This window comes from Buteo buteo, chromosome Z (genome assembly GCF_964188355.1).
Source record: "Buteo buteo chromosome Z, bButBut1.hap1.1, whole genome shotgun sequence".
In the NCBI taxonomy this organism is placed as follows: domain Eukaryota; kingdom Metazoa; phylum Chordata; class Aves; order Accipitriformes; family Accipitridae; genus Buteo; species Buteo buteo.
Genome location: NC_134204.1, coordinates 12,988,539 through 13,013,854, shown reverse-complemented (window position 1 = coordinate 13,013,854; position 25,316 = coordinate 12,988,539). Strand labels below are relative to the sequence as shown.

General features: G+C 39.4%; 1 protein-coding gene across 1 annotated transcript; it reads right to left on the bottom strand.

Annotated features, from left to right (window-relative positions):
• Positions 1–2,652: 2,652 nt before the first annotated feature.
• TARS1 (threonyl-tRNA synthetase 1) lies at positions 2,653–19,564 on the bottom strand. Its single transcript, XM_075021565.1, has 19 exons — positions 19,472–19,564; positions 19,003–19,083; positions 17,889–18,079; positions 16,717–16,840; positions 15,511–15,632; positions 15,196–15,313; positions 14,263–14,327; positions 14,103–14,181; positions 13,375–13,521; positions 12,353–12,451; positions 11,455–11,621; positions 10,739–10,901; positions 10,513–10,650; positions 9,720–9,797; positions 7,130–7,230; positions 6,898–7,002; positions 6,146–6,218; positions 5,286–5,400; positions 2,653–3,930 (listed from the first exon to the last, which is right to left on the bottom strand). Exons 1-19 carry the CDS (start codon positions 19,490–19,492, stop codon positions 3,782–3,784), a joined length of 2,136 nt encoding a protein of 711 aa, XP_074877666.1. The 5' UTR covers positions 19,493–19,564; the 3' UTR covers positions 2,653–3,781.
• Positions 19,565–25,316: the final 5,752 nt, after the last annotated feature.

Here is a 25,316-nt window from a genome sequence, read left to right as displayed (position 1 = left end):
TCTGAGAACACTATAAAATGTCCCTGCCTGACCCAGTTTATCTAAGCACATGTTCTTTTTAGTAAATTACTGGAAGATGTTAATGTGTGCCTTACTCCAGAGGCTTTCCTATGTGAAAAAAAATTAACTTTGATACAAGCCAAATGTAGCTCATTCTGTGTGAGCATACTCAATCACAGCGGCTAACAAGGCATCACCCGCACTCAGAAAATAGTGAAGGAATATTCCTGTCCAAGGCAGATGGAAAACATCAGTGTGTACAAAGGCTGAGTGGTTTTGGAAATAATACTATTTAAGCACCAAGCAGTAAGTAAGTGCTGTCTTTTTTAAATAAGCATAGCCTCTAGCAATGCTTAATTTTCATTGCATCAGTTTACCATTATCTGATTTAAGGGCCAGTTGCTTAGATCTTTGCCAGAATTGACTGTGCAATTAAGAAATGGTGGACAAGAATAAGGCAATCATAAAATTACACAGAGCCTGAAATGAGTTTTCAAAGACCCCTTGATTTTGGTCTACTCTAACACGGGGAAAAAAATCAGGCTTGGCAAACTAGCTTGCTTTTCCCAGAAGGTTTGCTGTGTTTGGTTTTCTGGGGGAAAGACATGGACAGGGTTTGGATGCAATGGAAAAAAAAATGTTGTCAGAGCAAGACTGACGGTGTAAAGGTACCAATTAACAATTTATCTCACAGCTGGGTTCTCCCCAAAGGTGATGCTTCAGGGCTTTTAGAAGAATTCACGTAACATTACTGAATCTGAATATTGAAACTGCACCAGATAGTCCCAGTGGTGTAATTGAGGAAATCTTATCAGCCACTGTGTGAATTTCATCCGAAGGTATGACAGGAAGAGTCTTAGTTGAATTACGCTTTGGTTGTGACAGTGTCCAGATGGCTCTGGGCCAGGGGAAACTCTTTTATGGGAGTTTGCAGAACTGAGGAGTTTCACAGAAAACTGAAGGCTGGCACAGTGATTCCTGCCAGGTACAGAAATTCCTGCCAGACCTTTTCTGTATATACTTGGATGATCTATCAGGATAGGAATCTTACTTCCCTGTCATTCGGTGTGCTTTCTTCAGTGATTTGCTTCGAAATCTGCTTTAAGGTATGAGCAAACAAAACTTGCTGTGAAGTAAAGCAGAGTTGGAGCTGTACCTTATCAGCTACTCCACAGGAAACATTCATAACATGGAGGAGTCTGTGGTAAACATCAGGTGGTTTACATGCCCATGAAAATCTCCCTAAGGATGTAGTCTAAAAACCAAGCTGCAAATGTTTTGTTTCTCTTGCCTAATGCCAGTATCAGAGCACACTCTGAAGAACTGGAGAGGTGGCTTTCAGCCTTCTCAGACCCTGGAAAGAATGATACAAAGGCTTCTCTCCTGCTTGACAAGTGGTCCCACCATTAAGCTATGACACCAAAGTTGCATCCTCCTGCCTTGGAAGACATGCACAGTACTTTGTCAGGAGCTTAGTCCTACCAAAGGTTACAAGCAGTGATCAAAGTCCACTCTTCAGAGGACTTCTGGTTAGACCAAGAGAGGATGTGCTGCTCAGGCCAGGCCAGTTCTGCTTCTGTGCATGTCCACACCTCTTGGCAGCTGCAGAACTTAAAACAGCAGAGAGCTTGAGTTTAGATGGCACTTGAGTGCAGCATGGCACAGATCACAATTTGGATGTAGACACCTTTGTTCTGTCCACACCCTGCTGGAGGTACGTATTTTATTGGATTGTACTCTTAGGTGTTGTTTCTAGTAACATGTTCATGTATGTATATATATATTGTTATATAGGTATTTAAAAGCATGATCTAAGTCAATGAGGTTTCTGTAGCAGGGTAACTTGTCCAAGACTGACACCTACTGAGCCATACACAGTAGTGGCTAGCGTTTCACAGCATCAGTATCTCATTGTGTGACTATGTCAGTTTAATTCTAGTGTGCCTAGGGACACCTGCAAAACAAAAGGCAGAGCTCTCTCTGAAAATCAACAAATACACCAGCCTAGTGGAAAGGTGGTCTGAGGCACAATTCCTAGAGAGAAGCTAGTGGCTCCTTTTTCCTGGTGGACAGATATCTACTCTGGTTTTGCTTCAACATTTGATGAAGTCCTTCTGCCCCAGGGATAGCTGACATCTGATTCCACCGTTCTGCACAAGCAACAGTCACTTCACAGCATAGCAAAGCAGGTGCAAAGTACAGAAAATAATAACCCATGTAGTAATTTTGAAAGCAGCAAGGCAGTGGAAAGTCAATTCCTCCCCCGCCCCCTTTTTTTCCCACAGCAGTTAGATGGAACATTTAGTCTGAATGAACCAAAGGAGGACGAAATAGATTTTACTAGAAGTTGCTGGGGTTGTGGTCTAGGGAGACTGAATTTACAGCAGGTTCAAGTGCTGATACAATGTTACCATTGCCCCTGAGAAATATAGGTAAAAAAGGCTAGATAAAATGCTTCTGCCCAGATAATAAAGGAAATGGTGAGACTTGGGAGATTTTCGAAAGATAGGATGGTTCAAACCTGTCCTCAGCTTTGTCTGATCTTTGCTAGGGCTGTAGCAATAGCTTTCTTTGTAAAGGAACAGTTACCAACCACCTTTAGAAGCTGTTCAGGTCAGTTAAGATTAAAAAAAAAAAAAAAACTAAACCAAAAAACCTCAGACCATGATTTTATTTTTTGTCAGTGACAGACATTTGCCTCTTGTCAGCCAGATCTGCAAAAAAAAACCTCAATCAAAAAACCAAACCCCAAAACAGTCAAAGTGATCCCTCAGCTGTGATAGGAGTGGCTGCTAATTGAATATGCAATACCCTGGACTGGAGGTTTGGGAAGGGAGTGTTCCACTGAAGGGGACTGTACCTATTAAACTGAAAAATTGCATTTCTCTTAAAAAAAAAAAACACATTATCCCTTTTTAGTCCAGTACATTCTTGTTTCTGCTGTGACATATACAGCCTTACTGAAAGGACAGCTCAGTGTAAGAATAGAAACACTCTCTGTTCCCAAGGCTCTTGCTTTTCTTAGCTGCTTCTTTGGCCCTACTATGCCCTACCTCTTCCAGACAGTCTTACCCCCTTCTACAGTTACAACAACATTCCCCGAGAGCCAGCACATTTCAGATACTGCCTCTGGAAAAGGGTATAGTTGGCTTTGGTTGGCAGCTCAGAGCTCTCTGGCAGATGGCCCCATGTCAGGAGTGTCATGCAGTGAGACCTGAGCCACTCCCAGAGGCAGCAACCACTGTGGAAGTGGGAGACCTCTGTTCCGTTTCCCCGTTCATGGGAGTGGGAACTGTTCAGTCAACATATTTAATTGGTGTAAGACCAGCAGACAAGACTGCAAGGTACCACTTTCCTTGCTAAAGGAGACACTCCAAAAGCTGCTGCAGTGCATGGTTTGTGTGTGGTTTCTTAAGCCTGAGGTCTTTTGTTTAACTTTCATGAAAAACTTTTGTTATCAAACTGTGTTTTATTTTTAACAGGGTAGTTAGAATGCTATGGGTATCCCTGATTAACATTTCCATTTTCCCTTGCAGTCACAGAAAGTCATTTCATCTTGCTTCACCTGTCATTGTCAGAGGCCAGGAAATTTTACTTCAAGGTTTGTGAAATTTTTTTTTTTTACAAAAAGAAACATTTCTGACTAAAGAAAAATCTCTGCTAAAGTGAGCAAGAGGTCCAATGTGAAATATATTTAAAATCTGGTTCAGCACAAAAACTCTGTGGTTAACTGAATTAAGAAAACTAGAATCTTTTTTTATGCCAGAGAGAGCAGATGGTGTTAAAATTCCTCTTCAGCTTGTCTGGAGCGAGAGCATTTCAGTTCCAGCAGTCTCTCCACAGTGTCTGCAATTGTACGCTCACCATGCACTTTGTTATCTCGGGTGCGGATGTTAACTGTTCCACTTGCCTTCTCCTTTTCACCAACAACTAGAAACAACCAAGATGCAAAAGGAATGAACTTAACACTTAGCAAGCTCTTTTTTTCCCCTCCCGTTCTCTTAAAACTTAGGCATACTAAACAAAAATTCTAAAGAGCTTACCAACACAATCAAATCCTTCTTTGCCCTCCTCCCAGCTCCCCCCACTTAAATCTGCAACAGCCGATAGCCTCATTTAATCTCCTATCATTTAACAGGTTTTAGTATGTTATGAACAGCAGCTTAGCAAAATATGAGTAAAGAGAAAAGTAATCTTAGTAAGTCCAGCTTGACTTAATTCTTATTAGAGAGAACCACAAAGTCAAAATGAGAAATAAACATGGAGTACTTACAGGCAAAGATTAGAAAGACAACTTGATTGTAAATAACCAATAGCTATTTGTTTTCTTTACAGAGACAGCAAGACAGTTTACTGGAAAATCCCAAAGGTGTTTTACTTTAAGATACAAATACCAAGAAACTATATGTGTGTCTCATTACTAATACAAATTTTATGTAATATACTTTGATGTTGCTAGAGGAGATTTTATTTCTCTGGTACCCAATCTACATTCAGTGGGACAACATTTTGAAAAAACCTCTGAACGTAAGTTAGGTGAGATTTTTTCCCTGATAGGTTGATCATCTGTTTGTGGTCTTGAAGGTAAAATGTGGTTGTGTCTTGTCTGTATCATATGCTTAAACTTTTAAAAAACACAATAATTTTATTCATGATTCTATCAATTACTCTGAGGGTACAGTTTCTCTGTTAAAGGCTCCTTCTACCCTAATGGATCCCAGATAGTTTTAGGGTCAATGCTAGAGCCTCAATTTAGATGACATGACTAACGTGGTGCTTCAAATCACATACTTCAGGGTCAGTTTGTAATTGTCCCTGCATCACCCTCTCATGGAGGAGTCTTCTCCTATGCATGCATGTATAGTTCAGAAGTGCAACACAGCAGAATGCAGTGAAAATACAGTACTTCTTTTGCTACACTTGAAACAAGAGCATAAATTATTGGGGGTGGGGGGGTCTGGAAAAATTGCTTAACAATCTGACTGACAAAGGGCAAGAGATTTCATGTATGTCTCCACATTGCTGACCAGAGGACAGCAAAGACCTTTTTCTAAAGCAGCAGTAATGCCTTGGGCCATGGTGACCTCCTTTCAGTAACAGCTACATAAGCCAGCAAAGCCTATCACGCAGGCAGGAGAGGCTCCCTGGAATGGAGTCTCTTAGGAGCAAGGTGACCTAAAACACTGACTACCACACTCTGCTCTTGCTCACAGGAGAAAGATAAAATCCTATAACCTATGCAAGAAAGTCAGCCAGGATAAGTTAACAAATGCACTATACATTACCCAGAATAAAGTTATACTGTGCAAGCTGAGCATTTCTGATCTTCTTGTTCAGCGTGCACCCAGGATCTACATCAACATCTGCCATTAATCCAGCATCATGGAAGTGCTGCCTGACCTAGGAGAAAAAGTATTTAAACTGTCACTATAGGATATTCATGACAATGAACTATTTATGACTTGTAGACTTAAGCCAGTCAAGCTTATCTGACCCCTAAAGCAAAAGCACCATCATTGGCTCAGGCACTGGAGATGAGCCCAGTTCAAGAAATGAAAACAGGTCAGCTATCGTGCAAGTACATGCACACTAAATAACTAAGCAGTGATGTGAGTATCTAATGTTTTGTGCTGAATAGTGATTTGAGTTTGATATTGTGAAAGGCAACAGCACAATGGAGCTTTCTGATTAGAACATTATTTTTTTTTATTTTGCAGACTATTTTATTTATGTATAATGTGCCTGAAAGAAATACAGGAGAAGGTCTGCTGGATGCTAAATATGTAAAGACCCATTTTCATCTTTCTTACTGCTTTTGCAAGATGCACATGGCCATGGGAGACTAGAACCTGAAGGGTAAGACAGCTTTTGAGCTAGAGAGAAAACACTAAGTTTTCCAAAAATAAAAGCCTCACACAGATCAGCGTTTGTTGTTTAGCTACCCACAATCTATTTCAAGTCCTCTTTAAAATACATCTACAACTTCATCAGCTAATAACTGTCATTGCAATATAAAAATGATACATTGTAACATGCAAAGACTTGTAACATTTATCTGGGATAAATACTAAAAATCATTAATAACCAAGTATCTCAACTAAATACAATATACTGGGGAAAAAAGCCCCCAAACCATATACGTCACCTTTTGAGCATACTCATCACACGTTGGTCCCACTGGTACCACCATGACCTGCTGCGGAGACAGCCAGAGAGGCCTTCAATAAACAAACAAAACAAGTTTATATAGCTTTCAGTAATTTTTTAGTATGAAAAATCCTCTTAACAGATAGGACTAGAATCTAAACAAGAGATTCATAAAGCCAGCTGCTTAGATTGGGTTCAGAGGCAGTGACAGCCCTATGCTTGTTACAATTTATCTCCTCAAAAGAACTGAGTGTCTAAAAGAATTGCAGTGTGGACAAAAGTACTTTTTGACCTGAAGATTCAAGTTGTGTTTTACAACAGACAACAAATCATAATTAATTGTTGAGCTTATTACTAACCATGGGAAAATGTTTACTTTTGAGTCTTGTAATAATCAGAGGGGTCATCCCCGTCAGGTATTATACTGCAGCAGGTAAAGCAGATGACCTACATAAATGACTCATTGCAAGGCAGCCCAGCTGCAAAAGCAAAGTTAGAGATACACACCTTGGGCAGACAAGCTGTATGCTGCACCTCTATGAGTGGTATTACGTAGAGGCTACCATATCTAGAATTATTTAATATCTAAGGAAGGTGGTTCAAAGGAATTGCCCTGTGGTACACCTAAGGCATGTCTCTGTAGCAAGCAAGCAGAACAAACCCTCATATTCTTGCATGCTTGGGGCTAATTCCTCTTCTACATAAAGCGTTTGCTCAAATGGGAATAATAAATCTACTTTTCAACGTTACCATTTGCCTCCATAGTTTTCAGTTAGAATGGCGATCATTCTCTCCACAGATCCCAAGATAGCCCGGTGAATGATAACTGGTCTTGTCTTGTCATTACCATCATGGCTGTGAAGAAAGGTGGGTTGTTTTTTTTTTTTTAAATATAAGTCTTTTTCTTGATGTAAACTTACGCCTGTGAGTGACAGGGAAGTTAGATTATATAGCAATTAAAACCACCAGCCTCTGTGCTTACCTGACAAAGGTGAGGTTAAATCTGACTGGCAGCTGGAAGTCAAGCTGGATTGTAGCACATTGGTGGTAGCGGCCAATGGCATCTTTAATCTGAATATCAATCTTAGAAACAAAAAGACACAAACTTTTAGTACAGTTTAAGATAAAAGCATGCCCCTCTGAAAGCAAACTCATTGTTTTAAGATGGAAGGTTTCACTCAATGCAGAGGAACTCTATGTGGGTTTAGACAACATACTTTTACTTCAGCCTGCGTTAGGACTTAAATGATTTTCAGGCTCTGATGCAAAAAAATGTTAGAGCTAAAAACAGGGTGAGCAAGTAGAGAGACATTACTTCAGGGAGAACTACGTTTAATACCTCAGACTATTTTTTGTGAGTTTCAATCTGGGACTTTCACGGGCCTTTTCACCAAGTGAGTTCAGCAGTACGTAAGTGCAAGTGCAAGATCAGAACTGAACATGTCTCGCCAAAAATGAGATTTCTTCAACCTCAAACCAGCGAACTTACACTCCTTTATCATGCAATACTTGAATACTTTGTAGGTTATGTTACAAATTCAAGGGCATAAACATCGGATGAGAATCCTACTGTTAAATAGTCCACTTACCAGTAGGGTTCATATTAATCAGTGACTCTTGTTCTGACTATGAGTATGTACAGTCACACCTATTCTTTCTATTGCATCTTACACTTTAACCCTGCGTACACTTATGATACAAGTCAGACAGAGAGACAGATAGAAAACAGTATATTTATAGTGTCCTGACCTTATTTATTTATCACATTGCTCTATTATTTATCATTTTACCAGTATGGCTATATGTTGGGGCTGTGTGCCTTATTCTAATTTAGGTATCAAACAGATCAGTGTTTTGTTAACTGAAGCTCTAAATGTCTTTCAATTTTGCATTCAGAAGCCAGAGTTCATCATAGTTCAGCTACTCACCAAAGAACTTGTATCAAAATAATTTACAACCTTCTTTAATTTCACATCACCCAGTTACAGAGCAGGAAAAAAAAATATCCAAGTAGGTAGTAAAGGTACCCTAAATGTAGAGTTTAACTTAAAGATGTAACTTTAACTAGTTTCCACTAAAACCAGTGCAAAATGCTATATGTTTCCTCACCTTACTTTGGCTAGAGTGTATTAGGAGCAAGTATAAGGTTAATTAAGGTTAATAAAGGTTCCTGTAGATATTTGCCTTTTTTCAAATCAACTGAGGAAATTACTAAATCTTGTTTGTATTTCACATTATGAATGATTAGCTGCTATAACACATTTCACCTACAACCCATAAAATGAAATTGATTCAATTAGTATACAAAGAAAGAAATCAGAACCTGTTTACTAGATGACTGAATATAGACATAAATGTAGTGTAGGTTTATTAGGGAAAGATTTACAAGTAATTTTGTAAGGCTCTCGGTCTTTATGCTCAAAGGTATCAGGAAATTTCTAGAAAGCCCTACTTAATCTGTGCAAACTGAAGATACAGCTTTAAAAATGCCAACAAAACCACAACATCAACGCAAGGGGCTTCTTAAATACCAAAACCCACCAGCAGCTCAATGCAGCTATGAAACTGCGCCAGTAAAAGCAGTATTTTCCAAAAATTTGTTTTACCACAAAGTTTATTTTTGTTTTTCTCATGACTTAGGATTCACTTGTCGCCCAAAGGATTATTTCCAATGCAGCGATTGCTGTGGTAATACAGTGCCGCCTTCTGTTCATGTTTCCCACTAAAGCAATCAGCTCTGTTTAAGCAGCCAATAGTTTATACATGTAAACTGGGTTTAATTAATGAAAGGAGTGTTAAAGCAATGTGAAAGCCAGGATCACAAAGTATTACTTCTCTCTGAAGTATGTCAGAGTTTATGTACCTGGAAAACCACAAAATTTCAGCTGTACAGCACCTTAAAACGGTATTAGAGAACTATAAAAAAAAAATAATCCCATCTTCCTAATCCCATGTTTTAATATCTCAGCTTGTACCAGGTCATCAGTTTAAGAATCAGTTCTGTTCTATATCCTCCAGCCAAACCTAAACAGCACCAATACTTTAGAAACACATACTGACATTTAAAATTTAGTTATAACACTACATGGAACAGAATGTGCAGGACAATAAGTGAAAAATAAAAGTTGTCTTTACCAAGAAGATCATGAATAAAACCCAAGACCATCACCACACTATTTTCTCCCCCTTGCTCATAATAAGATATGTAAAACATTCTTTATATATTAACAGCATTTAGCATGCATCTGTATTTGTTTAATTAACTTAAAGCAGAATGTTAACTAAATGGAGACTGTCTTGGTAAGATACCTATCTGAAGTCATCTGGCAAATATTCTGCACAAACAGATGCCCAACACTTGTCTTTCTGGGGAAAGCGACATTTAGCATCATTTTACAAACACATGAAGACTTTGGGGTTTTTTTCTGCTCATTCACTATACTGCAAAGAACAGTATTTGCGTGCTACGGTACCCCTACTGCCCACATTACAGTAGTATCAATGGAAAGCAAGGAATCATATCTTTTGTCTGCCCCACCCAAGCAGAATTAAAAGCCTAGCAACATACTGACCTTAGGTCCATAGAAAGCTCCATCGCCAGGGTTTAACTCCCACTTCTCACCAAAGTCATTGAGGCTGTTTTCGAGTTGCTACAGATAAAGGACACATACAGTCAGTGTTTCTCAAGCATTTGCTGTCTTTCCATGTTACAGCATCAGGTCAGCCTCCTGCTACAGATATGTGACACTACCAATTTTCAGTACTTCTCAGGTACTGCTGCAACTCATTTATTTTCTGAAAAAGTTTTGGAAGAGCCCTAGCTTAAAAAAAATTTAGTCCAAATTTAAACAAAACTAATACATCCGTTTTCGAAGAGGTCAAACAAGCAGCATTAGCTAAGATGCAAGAAATCTTTACACTAGAGTCGAAGTTTGTAGGTAATATTGAGAAGGGATCCACCCTGATACACCTTATAGCTATTCCTGCCCTATCTTCTCCCCAGCACTGCACCTCCAGGGGCTAACCCCATACCTTTAATCATGAAAGCAATCTGGCTTTTGGAAGATGGCTCTAAATCTTATTACAGAGTCTGCCAGAATTGGTTCTCTTCCTCTTTTTTTTTAAATTATCAATAAAATACAAGGAGAAAGAGAAGGAGGGAGAGGTAATTTGATTCTGACATGGAGATTGCTTCTGCATGCAGAGTAAGCTATTTACAGCAGCCAGAGTGAATTGAAGACAGTTATTGAAGTTATATTGCTCATGTCCATCTGTCACAGTACCTCCCAGAAGGGACTATGTTCTTACAGGACTTCCAGCTGCAGCCTTGCTCTCATATAAAAAGTTAATAAAACTACTGTTTACCTTTTCAGCTTGATTCCACACTTCAATATCTCCCAGGTACTTTTCAGGACGAGTGGAGAGATTCAGTTTAAAGGAAAATCCAAAGACATCATACACGGTACGCAAGAATTGCAGACAACTCTTTATCTCCTCTTCAATCTTTATGAGAATAGAAATAAAGTCTCAAATATGGAAAAATCAGTTAATCTGATTTTAATACCCAATTTCATTTAATAGCAGCCCATACCTGCTCCATAGCACAGAATATGTGAGCATCGTCCTGCTGGAACCGACGTACTCGAGTGAGTCCCGTAAGAGCTCCTGACAGTTCATTGCGATGCAGAACACCAAAATCAGCCAACCGTAATGGCAGCTCACGCCATGATCTTGGACGATGATCAAACATAAGGCTGAAGGAAAAGTTTATTACTTGAAGCTCATCCAGAATCAAAATTCTGCAAAGAACAGCCAGTGAGAAGCAGCCAGTATCTAAGCAGGTGCCCATAATGCCAATGATGTAATCTGAATTACAGCCGTTATTCACATCCAGTTTTGTCAGGAAAACAAATGCAGATATCCTCTTATAGCTGGTAGGCTTCACCCACCTCACAGAGAGAATATAAAACAGCTCCTAAAACTGAGCATTAAAACCTGAATGCCTAAATTGCCACAAAATGGACAATGCCCCAGTATCTATTTTGGATATCCAGGTTTTGTAGTACCAAGGTAAGCTTCAGGTCTAAAACACAGTCACTGTAATGATAGAAAAATGACATTTCTCAGTGTCTCAAGTAAAGAGAGCACATATACAACAAGACTCATAATTACATCACTCCTGGCAGCATGTCACGTCTAGACACCTGAAGATAGCCATCTTCACAATTAAGCAGGCAAAAGAAACAGGATTTTTTTTTCTTCTGAATCAGCATCACCTTTGGTAAACTGGATTTGCTATGTATTTACCAGTGTCCTGGACAGTTCATAGGCTTCAGAGCAAAGATTTCTTTCTCCACTTCAAAGGAAAACATGTTGTCACTATAATGCTGCCAGTGCCCTGAAGTCATCCATAGTTTGCTGTTGAAAACATTTGGAGTGACAACCTCCTGGAATCCACGTTTTCGATACTCACTCTAAAAGAAAGACCCAGAACATAAAATAACTAATAAAGCAAACAAAAGTAATGGTACTCAGTCTTCAATCTACAGCCATAAAAATATACAAATGTTGGCCTACAAAAGTCCATGGCTTGAGAATAGAAGAGGAAGAGGAGAAAAAATTCAAGTTGGACATGCCAGGATACATCCCTTCCACCAGCACCACCCTTCCCCCAAATAATTCCTCTGTAGTAAGCACGAAGAACAAGTTTCCTGCCTGCAAGCAAAGCAGCAGTCTCTAATTATTCAATGACACTTGATAGTACATTGCAGCCCAAATATACAATAATAAGACAGACTTTAAATATTACAACAGGAAGATCAGCATTTTTTTTTCCTACACATAATTTCATGACAAATAGTTCTACAAGGCCAAATTTAATAAGTTTATTAAAACAAATCAATATGCATCAGTGGAACAGCTGTTGTGAGAACTTAGCTGTACTACTAGATGTCAAAGAATTCATATTATAAAGCATCATTAACTGCAGGTATAAAGTATTGATAAAAACATAACTTAGCAGAGATTGTGACAAGGCCAATTCAAAGAGGCCAGGTTTCTTTAGTTCTGTGGCTTACGGAACTAAGAGATTAAAGTAACTTGAAATGAAGGGCTGTTAATACTGTTATACGTAGCATGCTGTTATGTATTTTTCTAAAATTAAGCAATTTCTTCTATAAAAAGATTTCCAAATGACATTACTTACCCGGATGAATTCAATTAATGTGTTATAAATGTAAGCTCCTTTTGGCAGGAAAAAACAGCTACCAGGGCTGAGCTCATGAAAGAAAAACAGTTCTTGGTCCTGCAGAAAAACAGTATTTGAAAAACTTAGTATTTGTATACCACCTTTTTCACTTAACATTCACAAATGAATTACTACTGACTGGGCATCACTACTCAGAGTTTTCAAAAAACCCTAAAAAAATAAAGCAATACCAATAGATCAGATGCATTTTCACTAGTATTTATATGTCCATCAGTACTTACAGGGGAAGGAGATTGTTCGGTTCCCTGATTCATTACTGATGCTCCAAAACTTCACGTTTATGTGTAACTCCTAACTGTGCCCCCACAGCTGCCTTTGTACATTGACAAGTAACATTTAGTTCTGTTTCTGCAGCTCTCTAATTATTTGCACATGAACTGAATGTGTGAATTGTAGATGGCTAACGTGACAAACTGTGCACATCCTTGAGCACTGCATATAGTGAGTTCTTCTATATATTGTCCTGATGTCCTAGCAGCAGACCTTGTAACAGTGTTCAGGACTATCAATTATCTAACAGGGGTTTTCCATCTGAAAAACAAAACCAAAACCCAACCAACCAAAAAACCCATAGAAATATATTATGGATTCTGAAATCACACAGAAGAAAAGAACTGTGAGTGAACTGGCTGCAGCAAACTGCATAGGAATGAGCATTGCCTGCAGACTGAAGTGTTCATCTTTTGCAGACTGAAGTGTTCATGTTTTGCTCCAATTGATCTGTGGAATAAGGATGTCATCATGTTTAAAACAGCAAAAAGTCTAAACAGAAGTTATTTGCTTTAGGACTTTTGATGTTATTCCAGAGAAAAGTACCTGACTTTGCAACTTGACTGAAAATACAACTGTGTCACATCTTGGTTGTGGCAGCAAGTATACGCTGTCTTCGAGATGCTTCTAGTTAAGGGGTTAGATCCACACAGAGTTTGTGGAATACATTACCAGAAAAACTGTCTCACCCGCCCAATTTTTCTGTGATCTCTGCTTTTAGCCTCCTCCTGGAATTTCTCCCATTCCTTCAGCATTTTTGTATCTGGGAACGAAATTCCATAGATCCGCTGGAGGGATTCCATATCAGCCTTGCCTTCCCAGTAGGTAGAAGAATTCTACATGCAAAAAATAAATAAAACATTGAAGAAAAGGAGGAGCCTCCACATTTTACTACTACTGCCTGCTATGAAAAGGCATGCAATTATTAATAAATCACTATAATGTAGAACAACTAAGGCATAAGGGGAGTTTTAATCTTAAATTCAGAGCACTGAATAGAAAACTCCAGAAAAGACAAGTAAACAGAATATGTAAAAATAGTTTCAATCTCTCGCTTGTCTTTTTTTTAAAGCCTATTTGCTTTCTTTGCAGCCATCCTATTTCAACTGTTTATTCACACTCAGCTATAACCATCAGCTGAGCAAAAACTATAAACTCTAATTGATACAGTTCAACCAATCCTTAAGCCACACTCACGTTCCTATCTGTGCTGGAAGTGCAGACCCTGGACGCTTAGTTGGGCTTCAGACCATTTGAATATCGTTCTAGCACACAACCCTCTCCCAATTTGTTATACTGAGTTTTTGGCCAGGTTACCTATTTCACAGTACTTTTTTGGATAAGCCACTATCATATTGCCCAAAGACAGCGACACATTTTCAGTGAAAACATTTGTCTAAGGCAGTTCAGCACTTACCTTATGAATTTTTATGGTCTTTATCTTGCCAGTATGTCTAACATGAGGCCCTCTGCATAAATCTATCAAGGGACCACACCTAAGAATAGGAAAACATTCATTTGGTATATTTCATCCTAGAAAGTTATATCTAGTAATATTATGATGCATGTGTAATTACCTGTACACTGTTGTAGTTGGAGTATTGACCTTCTCATTCAGGATGCGACACTTGAATTTATTATACTGAGAAGAGAAGCAACACACATATTTGTTAACTCCTTGTTAAGCAAGAGAACTGGCCAGCAGTTTAAATTATTTGCAAAACTGATACTATACTGCACCAAAAGAGGATTATAAAAGACAGAAAGACAGTCAAGTAGTGGAGCAAGCTGCCCAGAGAACAGGTTGTGCAGTCTCCACCCTTACAGGTTTTGAAGGCCCAACTGGACAAGCCCTGAGAAACCTGGTCTGACTTCAATGTTGACCCCATGCCCTGTGCATGAGATTGGACTGGAGACCTATGGAGGTAGCTTCCAACCTGAATGACACTATGATTCTCCTGATGTTCTAACAGTGAAAACTGTGTAATGTCTGTCTCAAGAATGCCAGAAAATTATTTGCAGCTAGGTACTAAAGAAAAAGGATCAGCTTTTAGTCTTCCCTGGACTTTCTCAGAAGTCCTCATTCTCAAAAATGTTTTATGGAGCTTTCTGAATACATCAGCTCATGCAGTTATAGTACTACCAAAGCATTTTACTAACAGCCAATATAATAAAGGCATATAACATAACTGCGCATAATATATTGCAATTTTACATCTGGGGGAAATAAATGAAGAATGTGGCTTTGAAGATTTTGCCAACATCACCCAGTGGAAGAATGAGAATTCTTACAGTTGCATAAAATCTGATACACATTCCCAAGAATGTAAGAATTACACCTTTGCTCATTTGTTTTTTTTAAATATCACAAATGAGCTTATAAGAACGTATCACCTTAAAAAGTTAATTTGATAGACCTTCCTCTACCACTAACAGAATATGCGGCTAAAGTCACAAATGCTTAAAGAATAACTGCATGATGCTAGAAACAACCTTCTAAACCAGCCTACCTTAAACATTTCAAGTAGTGTTTCCTTCTTAACTTCCAGTCTTTCAAAGGCTTGTTTTTCCTTCATTATCTTTTTGCATAATGTTTCCAAAGCGGAGAAGTCATTACTTGATACACCTCTAAAATAAACACACAGAAAAAAGCGACTCATTCTTGCTTTCACTTGCAATTTCAGATCCAGTTGCAACGCATTAGCTTGTGGATGGAACATGCTGCAAAGAACAAAGCAATCTGCAGTACTGCAGATGACTTTGTTCCGGGAACAAGCGGGTAACATAAATTTTGCTATAACTATAAAGAAAAATATATAACCTACCCTTCCTCAAGGAACATGTCATAATAAAATCCATTTTCAATTGGTGGGCCATAGCACAAACAGCCACCATAGATTCGCTCCATAGCTTCACCCATTATGTGAGCACTTGAGTGCCAGTATACCTAATGGTAGTCAAAAAGGAGGGGATCAGTCTGAATACACACAATGCATTTCTGAGTATTTTATTTAAAACCTTTTCTGAAATGCTTGCTTTTAAGGATTCTTGATGCAGATGCCACATTAGAGCAGTCTGCAGAACAGAAGTCACCCACCCAGCAACACTCACATCCTAAGCACCAATATTTCCAACAGACCACTGGAAAACTGTTTACAGCCTGGTAGCAAATAGTTCTTATTTTCACCTATTGTTGAAATGATTCAATTATTGTTAAGAAGTCAGGAAACTAATTCAGAAACTTTTTTTCTATAAACTTTAATCAATCAGCTCTGCATAAAGACCAAAAGATGCACTTTCAAAATAAGGCTGTGGTCCTAATCCTTTTATGCATGGGAAATCCTACACTGAAGTAGAACAGTTCATAAAGTTAAAAATTACACTCCATGTTGTAATACACCTAAAGTTTTGACAAATTAAACCCAAATCTATAGGACTTCAGTCCACTTTTATTTGCGCAGACCAGAAGATATAAATCTCACAGGAGCCATCTTTTAGCCAATACAAAAACTCTAAGTTTGAATGTGAGATCTCTGTGATGATTTAGACTGACAACTTCTTGTACCAAATTATTTTTTTTAAAGATGGTATTTACAAATTTAGTGGATATCCACATTTATCTGAATTTTGCACGTACAAAGTAAAAGGGCAGCCTACTCAGTACTTTTATGGTTGTACATAGACAGTACTTTTGTACTCAGTATCATTTTCAAAGTCACTGCTGAAGAGGTCGGTTCAAAAGACCTACTTTACATTAACATGAAAGTGGCAAATATAAAATTTTAACAAGAACAGACTTAACAAACCACAGCAACTGCTAGCAGACTTCACTGCAAATACACAGCAGAATGTACATTATCTGCAGTACGGCATCTCCCTTGTAAGGAACTATTAGAAAATGCAGAGGTACCTACACCCCAGACCTCTTCCTGTCTCCTCATATTCCGAATGCAGCAGAGATGCAAATAACTACTCGAGGCTGAATTCAATGCAAATCCAACAGCAAACAAATTTTGGTAGAAGATACTCACTGCTTGCGCCTCTTCATCTTCAAACTTAAGCAGCTCCAGGGTACAATCCTCCTCCAAAGGACGGTCTAGATCCCAAACCATCTTGTTCACTTTAGCAATAACAGTGTTGTCAGCTAAGCCCTGACTACAGAATAAATACATGGTATGTAATCTTCTGAAATCAACAAGTAGAAGTTCCCCAGATTTGCCCTCCACATTGAATAAGATTTTCAGGAGTGCTCAAAGTGAGTACAATGTCATAAATTCCAAATAAAAGAGCGGTTTAGCCAGTCTTGAACATTCACGAAAATCCTACTCACATCTCAGAGACAAGGGAATAAACTGTACTGTATACTCGGCATTCATACATTCATTAACACATTTGACTTAGAGGCAGCCACCTCAAAGAATTAACCTGACTTCAAAATCCTATTGCAATTAAAGACAGAGTTTCTCTTTTAAAAATTATCAAATACCACTTCTGATGTAGTAACTTTACAGTTTTGTTTCCACTAGGCAAAAAACCCTTTCCTTGATCCCAAATCACAAAAGCAAAGAAGCTTCCAGTGACAAGGCACCTAAATGTGAAAAAAAAAAAAAAAAAGTGGCACTTAACCTCGAGGAATCACCCAGTTTTTGTAATTTTAACTGTCAGGGTGTCACCGTGCATTGTTCAAATCTACTCCACAGCAAGTTTTAGTAGCCCAGAGATGTGCGATGCTCCTTTTGATGGGTATCTCCCGTGCAAGTAAAAATGCAGTTAGGTGAAAGATACTCATACTGTTAACACTCTCTGAAATCAACTGAAACATCACCCAGCAGTTGTCTTCCCCAGGTCAATGCAAACTGGTTTGCATGAGCTAACATTCAATCTGATAGAGTAAATTTATTAGTAAATTAGTTCTTAATGCAACAACAGTACTTGCTGGGAAAAAAATGCAACTAATGTGTACCTAGAAGATCTCAATTATATTATTTAATTTTAGAAACTGTATCTTCATAAGGCAAAAAATTACACTCCAAAACTAGAACCTTACTGGTTACCTCCAGTTTATGATATACAAGATGCCTTGAGAAGAGTCGAGATAAATGACTAAGAGAGAAATTATACATTACCCATACCCACAAAGTCACAACCTGCATACATAGAGCTGTCTGAAAATGTTTGAGTGTATCACAGAATAGAATCATACCTAATTCCACAAGCGATTTGATAAGGAGTAGTCTTCCAAGATTCAGCATCAACCTGCTTGCCATCGGGTAATGTAACTTTAATGGGTTTACTGTCATTTGCAGCTCTTTCTGCAAGGAGTGCATCATGTTCAGCTTTAAGTTTGTTGTACATCTCTAAACGTTCATTGATAAATGCAGGCCAAGGATTCAGCTAGATATAATGAATAAGACAAAGGAAAAAATCTATCACAGATCATGAGAGTAATCTTGTATCACATTATGTCAAGCATGCAAACAGAATGGATATACTTTTCACAAGCAGTTATGTGACCATATCTGTATATGTGCTATATCTAACAAATAATCATTATTATTACAAATTAATTATATACCATTAATTACATAGTGATGTTGTAAGACTTCAGCTTAATGACAATTACTTTGAAATGTACCACTGTACACCTGTTTAATAAACTACACATATGTTAATATGCCACTATGCAGTTTATTAAACACCTGTTTAATAAGCTACACAAGGACAAAAATCAATTTGAAAAGACTGTGGAAGTTCCAACATAAAAACAAATTTTTCTTATTAGGTCAAAAAACTGAGGAATCACCTCTACTCTGAGCCACCTGGAGACGAACCAACTCCAGCCTGTACATCATATAATGATGTCAGGACTATCAGCTTGAGCACAACCAAGGTTATACAGCTATGCATTTGGCTCAAGATTAGTACTGGCCAGCAGCTGGCGGCCCTTTCTGTGCAGTCAGGGGGATCTGTGTTTACCCACCATGAAGACAGAAAAGGCAGAGCACCTTATGCAGGCTTTCCTCATCCCAGAGATCTGCTCCCTACCTCGTAGTGCAAACAGGGGCCCTGGGAAAAAGCATCACCAAGCAGCAACTATGGAAATCTAAGCTGTTCTCCCATTCCACCAATACAACTTGGTGTAAAAAGCAACAAAGTCGCTTCGTGGCAAACTTTGGGAAATAAGAGAGAGTGGGAAAAGGAGTAACTGTAACGCCAGATAAAATACTTCAGAGCGGTGAACTGCAACGCCTGCAGTACACAAGACAGCAACCAGAAGACCGCATCTTTCAAACCCCCGTGGCCCAAGGACAGCTCACCTCCGTCCGCCCTCCATCACCGGCCCCTTCCTTCATTTTCTTCGTTCCGCAGTCTGCCTTTTTTTCTTCCCCAGCATTCACCTGAGGAGGGCGAGCACCATTTCCTCACCCTCCAGCAGTCGCTCACACCCACGGCGCTTTAACCCCCCTTAGCCCCACAAAACAGAGAAGAGACACGACCTGTTCGCCCCGGGAAGTCCAGCCCAGCTCCCTGCTCTTTTCCCTTTAGGTAAATCCCACCGCCTTTTCACCCGGAGCTAGGGAAACCCCCAGCGAGCCGCTACAAGGGTGAGGGGGAAGAGGCCTAGCTCCCTCCTGCCGCCAGCACCCGTCCTCCTGACAGGGCTGCCCCCCGCCCCAAGCCTGACGCGGGAAGAAGGGGACGCCCTGCCTCAGGACACCCCCCCGGCCCGCGGTGAGGAGAGAGCCGCTGCTCCAGCGCGGTCGGCCGCCGCCGTGCCGGGCCCACCTGGCTGTCAGCGCCCGCCATTGCCACACGCGGAGCAGCCCGGCGCAGCGGGGAAGGGGCGGCAACGGCGCCGCGCAGGCGCCTCTCGGCCCGCCACAGCTGATGCAACCGGGGGAGGCTGCACCGGCCCGGCCTGACTCAACCCGAGCCGCCGCGGTCGGGCCAATGGGGCAGTAGGGCCGGGCCGGGCCGGGCCGCGCCGCCCTGGGGTGTGTGGCCGGGGCGGCGGGTGTGGAGGCGGCCTGTGAGTGGCCGCAGCAGCTCAAGATGGCGGAGCCGCTGCCAGCACCAGTGAGGGCGCGAAGCGGGGCCCGCGTCCCCACACCTCTGCACCCCTCCTCGCTCCTGCAAGGAGAAACGTAACCAGGCTTCCCCCGGCAGCGGGGCCGTAGGCCACTACGGGGGTGGCAAGGGGCTGAGGGACGCGGTGGCACTCGGGGAGACCTAGCTACGGTTCCTCTGAGGCAGAGATTCAGTCGAGGATGGATCAGCTAATGGGAGTACTCTTCGCAAAGGAGACAAAAAAATAAAACATCGGATCGAGCAATGACTGATTTCCCAGGGCATAAAGAGTGGAAGAGATGCTGAGCAGTTTCTCTCAGACCTGGACAGCGGGACTGCGGCTGCTTTGCTTAGCCCGGTCCTGAGGGGAGGCTCGGCATCAGGGTTGGAGGCTACCGACATCTCAAAGAAAAAGATGTGATATTCAGGCACGGCTTTTTGCTTTGTAACCTTACTCCACTTCTCTCCCTGCTCTTGTTTTTTTGTATAATAATAATATTTTTATTTAGGAAGGTTACTTTCTCTCAGCACATTCTCGTGGTGGCCATGGACTCCCAGAGCAGTCGGTCCCAAGGCCTTAGGTGTGTTTGGTGAACTTACTCAGTAGCCTAGCTTAAGAAAGGTGTTTATTACAAGATCTGATGTTTTCAAGAAACGCTGGCATAGCACACTTACTTTGTAGAGTCTAAATCAGGGGTCAGGGCCTACGGCTTGGCTTGGACCTCTGCTACCTGCGGAACACCCAACACCACTTCTGCTGCCTGTAATAGCCACTTCCTCTTCATCTGCGGCAATGATGTGAGATTTTAGAGTGTTTCAGTCAGCTAAAATGTGCTCTGATGGACATCAGAGCACCTCAGACTCCATGGACTTAAGTGCTGTAAGAAAAAAGTTCAGGAGAAATAGGCAGTTTTGTACAGCTTTCAAATACTGGTTATGTAGGGGTAAAGGACAGCTGAGAGAACATCACTGCATTATTTGACCACAAATATAGAAGCTTAAAAAATAATGCAAATATTTTTATATTTTTTAAAATATTAAAATGGGAAGGTGTAGTAAATATGAACTTACAGACAGAATCAGGCCTAGACATGAATAATTTATTTGCGATCTATAAGTAAAATAAAAGCAGCATAAATATTGGCAAAAACATTTCTTAAACAGCTGCATTCAGTAATATATGTAAGATGTTGTGTAGCAATACCATGTTCAGTAATACAATGGATATTTTTAAATGCTAATTTTTAGATTTGCATTATCTTCAAAAGTCTTTTCATGTGGACGAGTTACAAGTGGCTCGGACCACATTGCAAAGCTTATAGATAAATTATCTAACGCGAAAATGAGCAAAAACTTGTTTTGATACTGTTAAAGAGAAAAGAGGATTAAATATTTCAAAAGCCATCAGGACACTTGTAGGAGAACTGTCCCTTTTGCCAGAAGATGGCAGCAGCGAAACACGCTGTGCTGATGAGAAGTTAATTGTGCGGGATACCCTCACACCTCTTGGCTTTAGTTAGCGGGATTTATGGTGTAAAATACAAAATTAAATGACTTGTTTTACTGGCTTCGCTCTTAAGCACCGTAATTAAAGACGTGTGACTGAACTCAACTGGATTCTAAGCCAGTGTAAATTGATTTCAGTGTGCTTTAATGATTATCACCAGGTGAATGAATGGATGTTTCTGCTTCATTTGAAGTTTGCTGGAAAAAATGTGGTCAGAAAGTTCGATTGGAATTGCAATGTCATTTGGCTTATATTTCGTTTAGGAACTAAAAATCAAAAACAAAAATGAAAAAATGAAAAAAATTTTAAGAAATTAAAATTAAGAAAAAATTTTAAAAAGGATAAGAGAGTAAAAAAAGAGTGAGAAACATAAGGTAAATGAACATAGAAGGAACTGAGGAAGGGGAAAGAGATGATATTTTAAGAAAAATATTTCACAACCTCTAATACATCTACACCCTTTACTTGCACCATCTGCTCTAAGGAAACCAATCTAACTTGTGATACAGCACTGGCCTTTCTGTAATGTGTCTGGGTTTGTTTATATTTGGTGTACATTAAATCAACTCTGTTCCCTGTAGAGTATTTACTAACTTTGCAAACTCCCAGCTAATTTGAAAATCAAATTGTATGGAAGCTTCCCATTTACATCCAGGGTCCAGAATACAGCATTTGAATTCAAGGCCTAATGGATTTCCATAAGCCCACATCAAGTGAAGAGCTATCAGATGTCATTACAAAATCATGCAGATAGGGAATTTCAGCTTTGAGAATTGAAATATTTTTGTGCAGTTTTCTGCTGTATTAATTTCACCTGGGCTGATGCAACAACGCCATAGACTTCTTAGAAGTCCAGTATAGCAAGCTTAGAAATGTACATTCAGAAATTTAACAACACATGAAGTTAAAGAAAAAACTAAAAAAATTGACATTAAATTAAAATACTTGTAAAAATAACCAAAGTTCTGATTCAAAATGGAAAATGCTAGGAAAACTGAATCTAAGCCTTGGCTTTTGATATTTTTTCAACTTTCATGGCCTTATTATTAAAAGAAAATAGTTATCTTTTTAGGAGGATAAGAAAAATAACTGATATTTCATGCAAAGAAGGAGAGCAGGTTTATTTTGTTTCTATATCCATAACAGCTTCATGTACAGTCACTACAGTATGTAGTCCAGTAGTTGTCCTGGTGCCTAGAGGTTTGCCATATCTACCAGGCATTTTTCTGCTTCTTCCAGAAGAGATGCATGCTTGTGCTTGCTAGGGAGAAAATCCTCGCTAACAGCAGAAGTCCCCCTGGCCTTTTGTAGACTGGAAGCACACTGCACAGTGATAGCCTTGTCCCACCTGTGTCCCAGAGTGCAGATCCTCTTCAACTGCCTCTCTTGCCACCATTTCTTCATACCTGGAACTGTGGAGTTAATGCATTCAAATTACTCAGGTTCAGTTTGTTCTCTACCACCAGGCAGGTTTTTTGAGTAAAACACAGTAAGGTTGTATTTGGTCAAATGTAGGAGACACCCAGTTTCAGTGCTCATAGTTACAGATGGTGGAATCACCAGTTACGAATTCTGGGTGAAACTTAAAACCAGATTCACTTCTTGACATCAGAAAGGCATCAGACTTCTACAAGGAATCCTTGGGCCTTTTAAAGAAGTGAGATGCTGGGCAATTTTTTTTTTTCTCTCATAAAACTAGATTTGGCTTTCTGCTTCTTTGTAACAAACATACCAATGATAATTCATGTCTCTCATTTTCCCTGCATCTCAGATTTACCCCTACTTCACTTGGCTAAAAAGTTTTAGCATACTCACAGCCGAGTCAACAATGTTTTGTTACCGCACATCATGAGAAGTAGTAGGTGTGCATACATCCCATTAAACTCAGATCTTTTCCTGTGTTCTTTCCACAGAGCTCATACATGTAATTTTGGGGGGCACATTATTAACCCAAGTGATGTATCCACAACCCAGGATTAAGATATTTTCCAAACCTTTGCCTTTAGGATAAACTGCCCCTCCTTCACAGTATAACAGCAGATTACTCCTATTTTCCAGTAAGATTTGCACTTAAAAACATAAAACCATGTTTGTTTTTCATTTAAAATCTTTTTTGGATACTGGTCTCAGAAAGATGTGCTGTCTGCAGTTGTGTGGATCTGTGACTCCCACTCTGGTCTCCACTCTCAGTCTTGTGACTGGGCTGTGAGATAGGGATTCAGAGCTCCTGCCTTCCTATTCTTTCATTAAGGTAAAACAGTGAGGCAGCAGTCATTTAAAAAGGCAAATAAAATGTTAACAATTTCATATACTGAGGAGGAGGGGTGATAAACTGAAAAAATTAAAATCACATGTCCTTGACTGTCCTTAATCACAACTTAAACTGTTACAACAAAGTAATTTTAACAAGCCAATTGATACAACATTTTTTCCAAACTTCTGGCTCTTGGACACACCCTTGGGTTTTGTACCTAAATTTAAACTAGCTTTTACTATAACTGAGCATCACCAAGCTGTTCTACTACATATTATTTTTTTGTCCATATATGGAATTTTCCAGAATCCGAAATACTTTTTTGGTAACCTTTTTCCCTAACAAGAAACTATTATGGTTCATTTTAGTGTGTATTTCAGAATTTAAAGTCTGAGATTGTGGTTGATTTCAGATATTTTTGTAATAATGGCATTCCAATTTCTGAAGAGCTTTTTTTCCTTATAGGTATCACTGATATTTTTTCCCTGAGAATAGTCTTTTCTGTACCTGTAACAGTATACCATGGATATATTTACATAATACATATACAATGAAAAGTTAAACTTTATAATTTATGAAATTTAAAAGATAATTAACACAAAAAATAATTAGCCTGATCAGACATCCTTCATAATACTCTTACCAGAACAAGTAGTGATTTGCACATTACGGAGACCAAACTGTTCCTTCATCTTCTCTGTGAGCAGAGTCCTCCATGCCATGGTATGATGTGGCACATGGAGGAATTTCCTACATGATGCAGTTAGAAGCAAGAAATGCATTTCCAAGTCATTCCTTTGGTACACTCCATAACCATTGATTTTCCAAATTCAATTTTTACTCCAAGCAATCTCCGTCATACTCCATAGCACTGGAAATGATCTCCAAATACCAAAGGACAAAAAATTCTTGCATTAGCTTCTCTTGCAAGTGCTCCATCAGACAATTTTTGGGGGAAATGGCAGACAACACAGGGAAAGCAGATGTTGCATTCTAGGGTTTTGTTTCCTTTGACCATATTTTTCATTGCAGTTATGACTTAATTTCACACATTTCCAGTGAAATTTATTTTATTTGGAAAGTATGTTCTCGGTTTCTCTTTTTAGCCATGACTCAAATGTTCTGGTGATCTTCTTATTAACATCCCTTTTTAATGATGTTTCATGGACACAATCCAGTAACATTGCTTCAAATAAATACATGAAAGCTGATGAAAACAGGGACATCTTAACCGTGAATTTTGTCAAGCCACTTGTGATCGGTTATATAAAGGCTTTTTTCTTTGTGTCCTTTTCACTTGGAAGTATTTGGAATCTTACTAAAAATAATACCAAACTGGTAAATCATTTCAAGGTTTTATAACTGCAGGGATAGATGACAGAAAACTCTCCTTAGCAGTAGCTGCCAGCAGATGGATTCCTGAGGGACTCCATTGTTAGATGCTGATCAGAGGGAAAAGATATTCTGAGGGGAGATACAAAGTTTTATTTATTCACAGTTCACTTGGAAGAATGGGATGGGACATCTTGGCAATACCATATAACAGAAAAAACAGCTGAGCTGTCATGTCTTTAAAACATCTTCTCCATATGCAGGGACCACAACATCTCTTTTCAGTCCTCTTTTCTAGACTAAGCAAACTTAACTTCTGAACCTGTCTCAGGGGGACACGCTTCCAGACTCTAGTTCTTCCCTTCTGAACTCTCCAGTTTGTCTGTGTTTCTCTCAAAACAATAATGCTCAAAGCAAACATAGTAATTTTGCAGAGCGGAGAGGACTATTGCTCAGGCCTGACATACAGC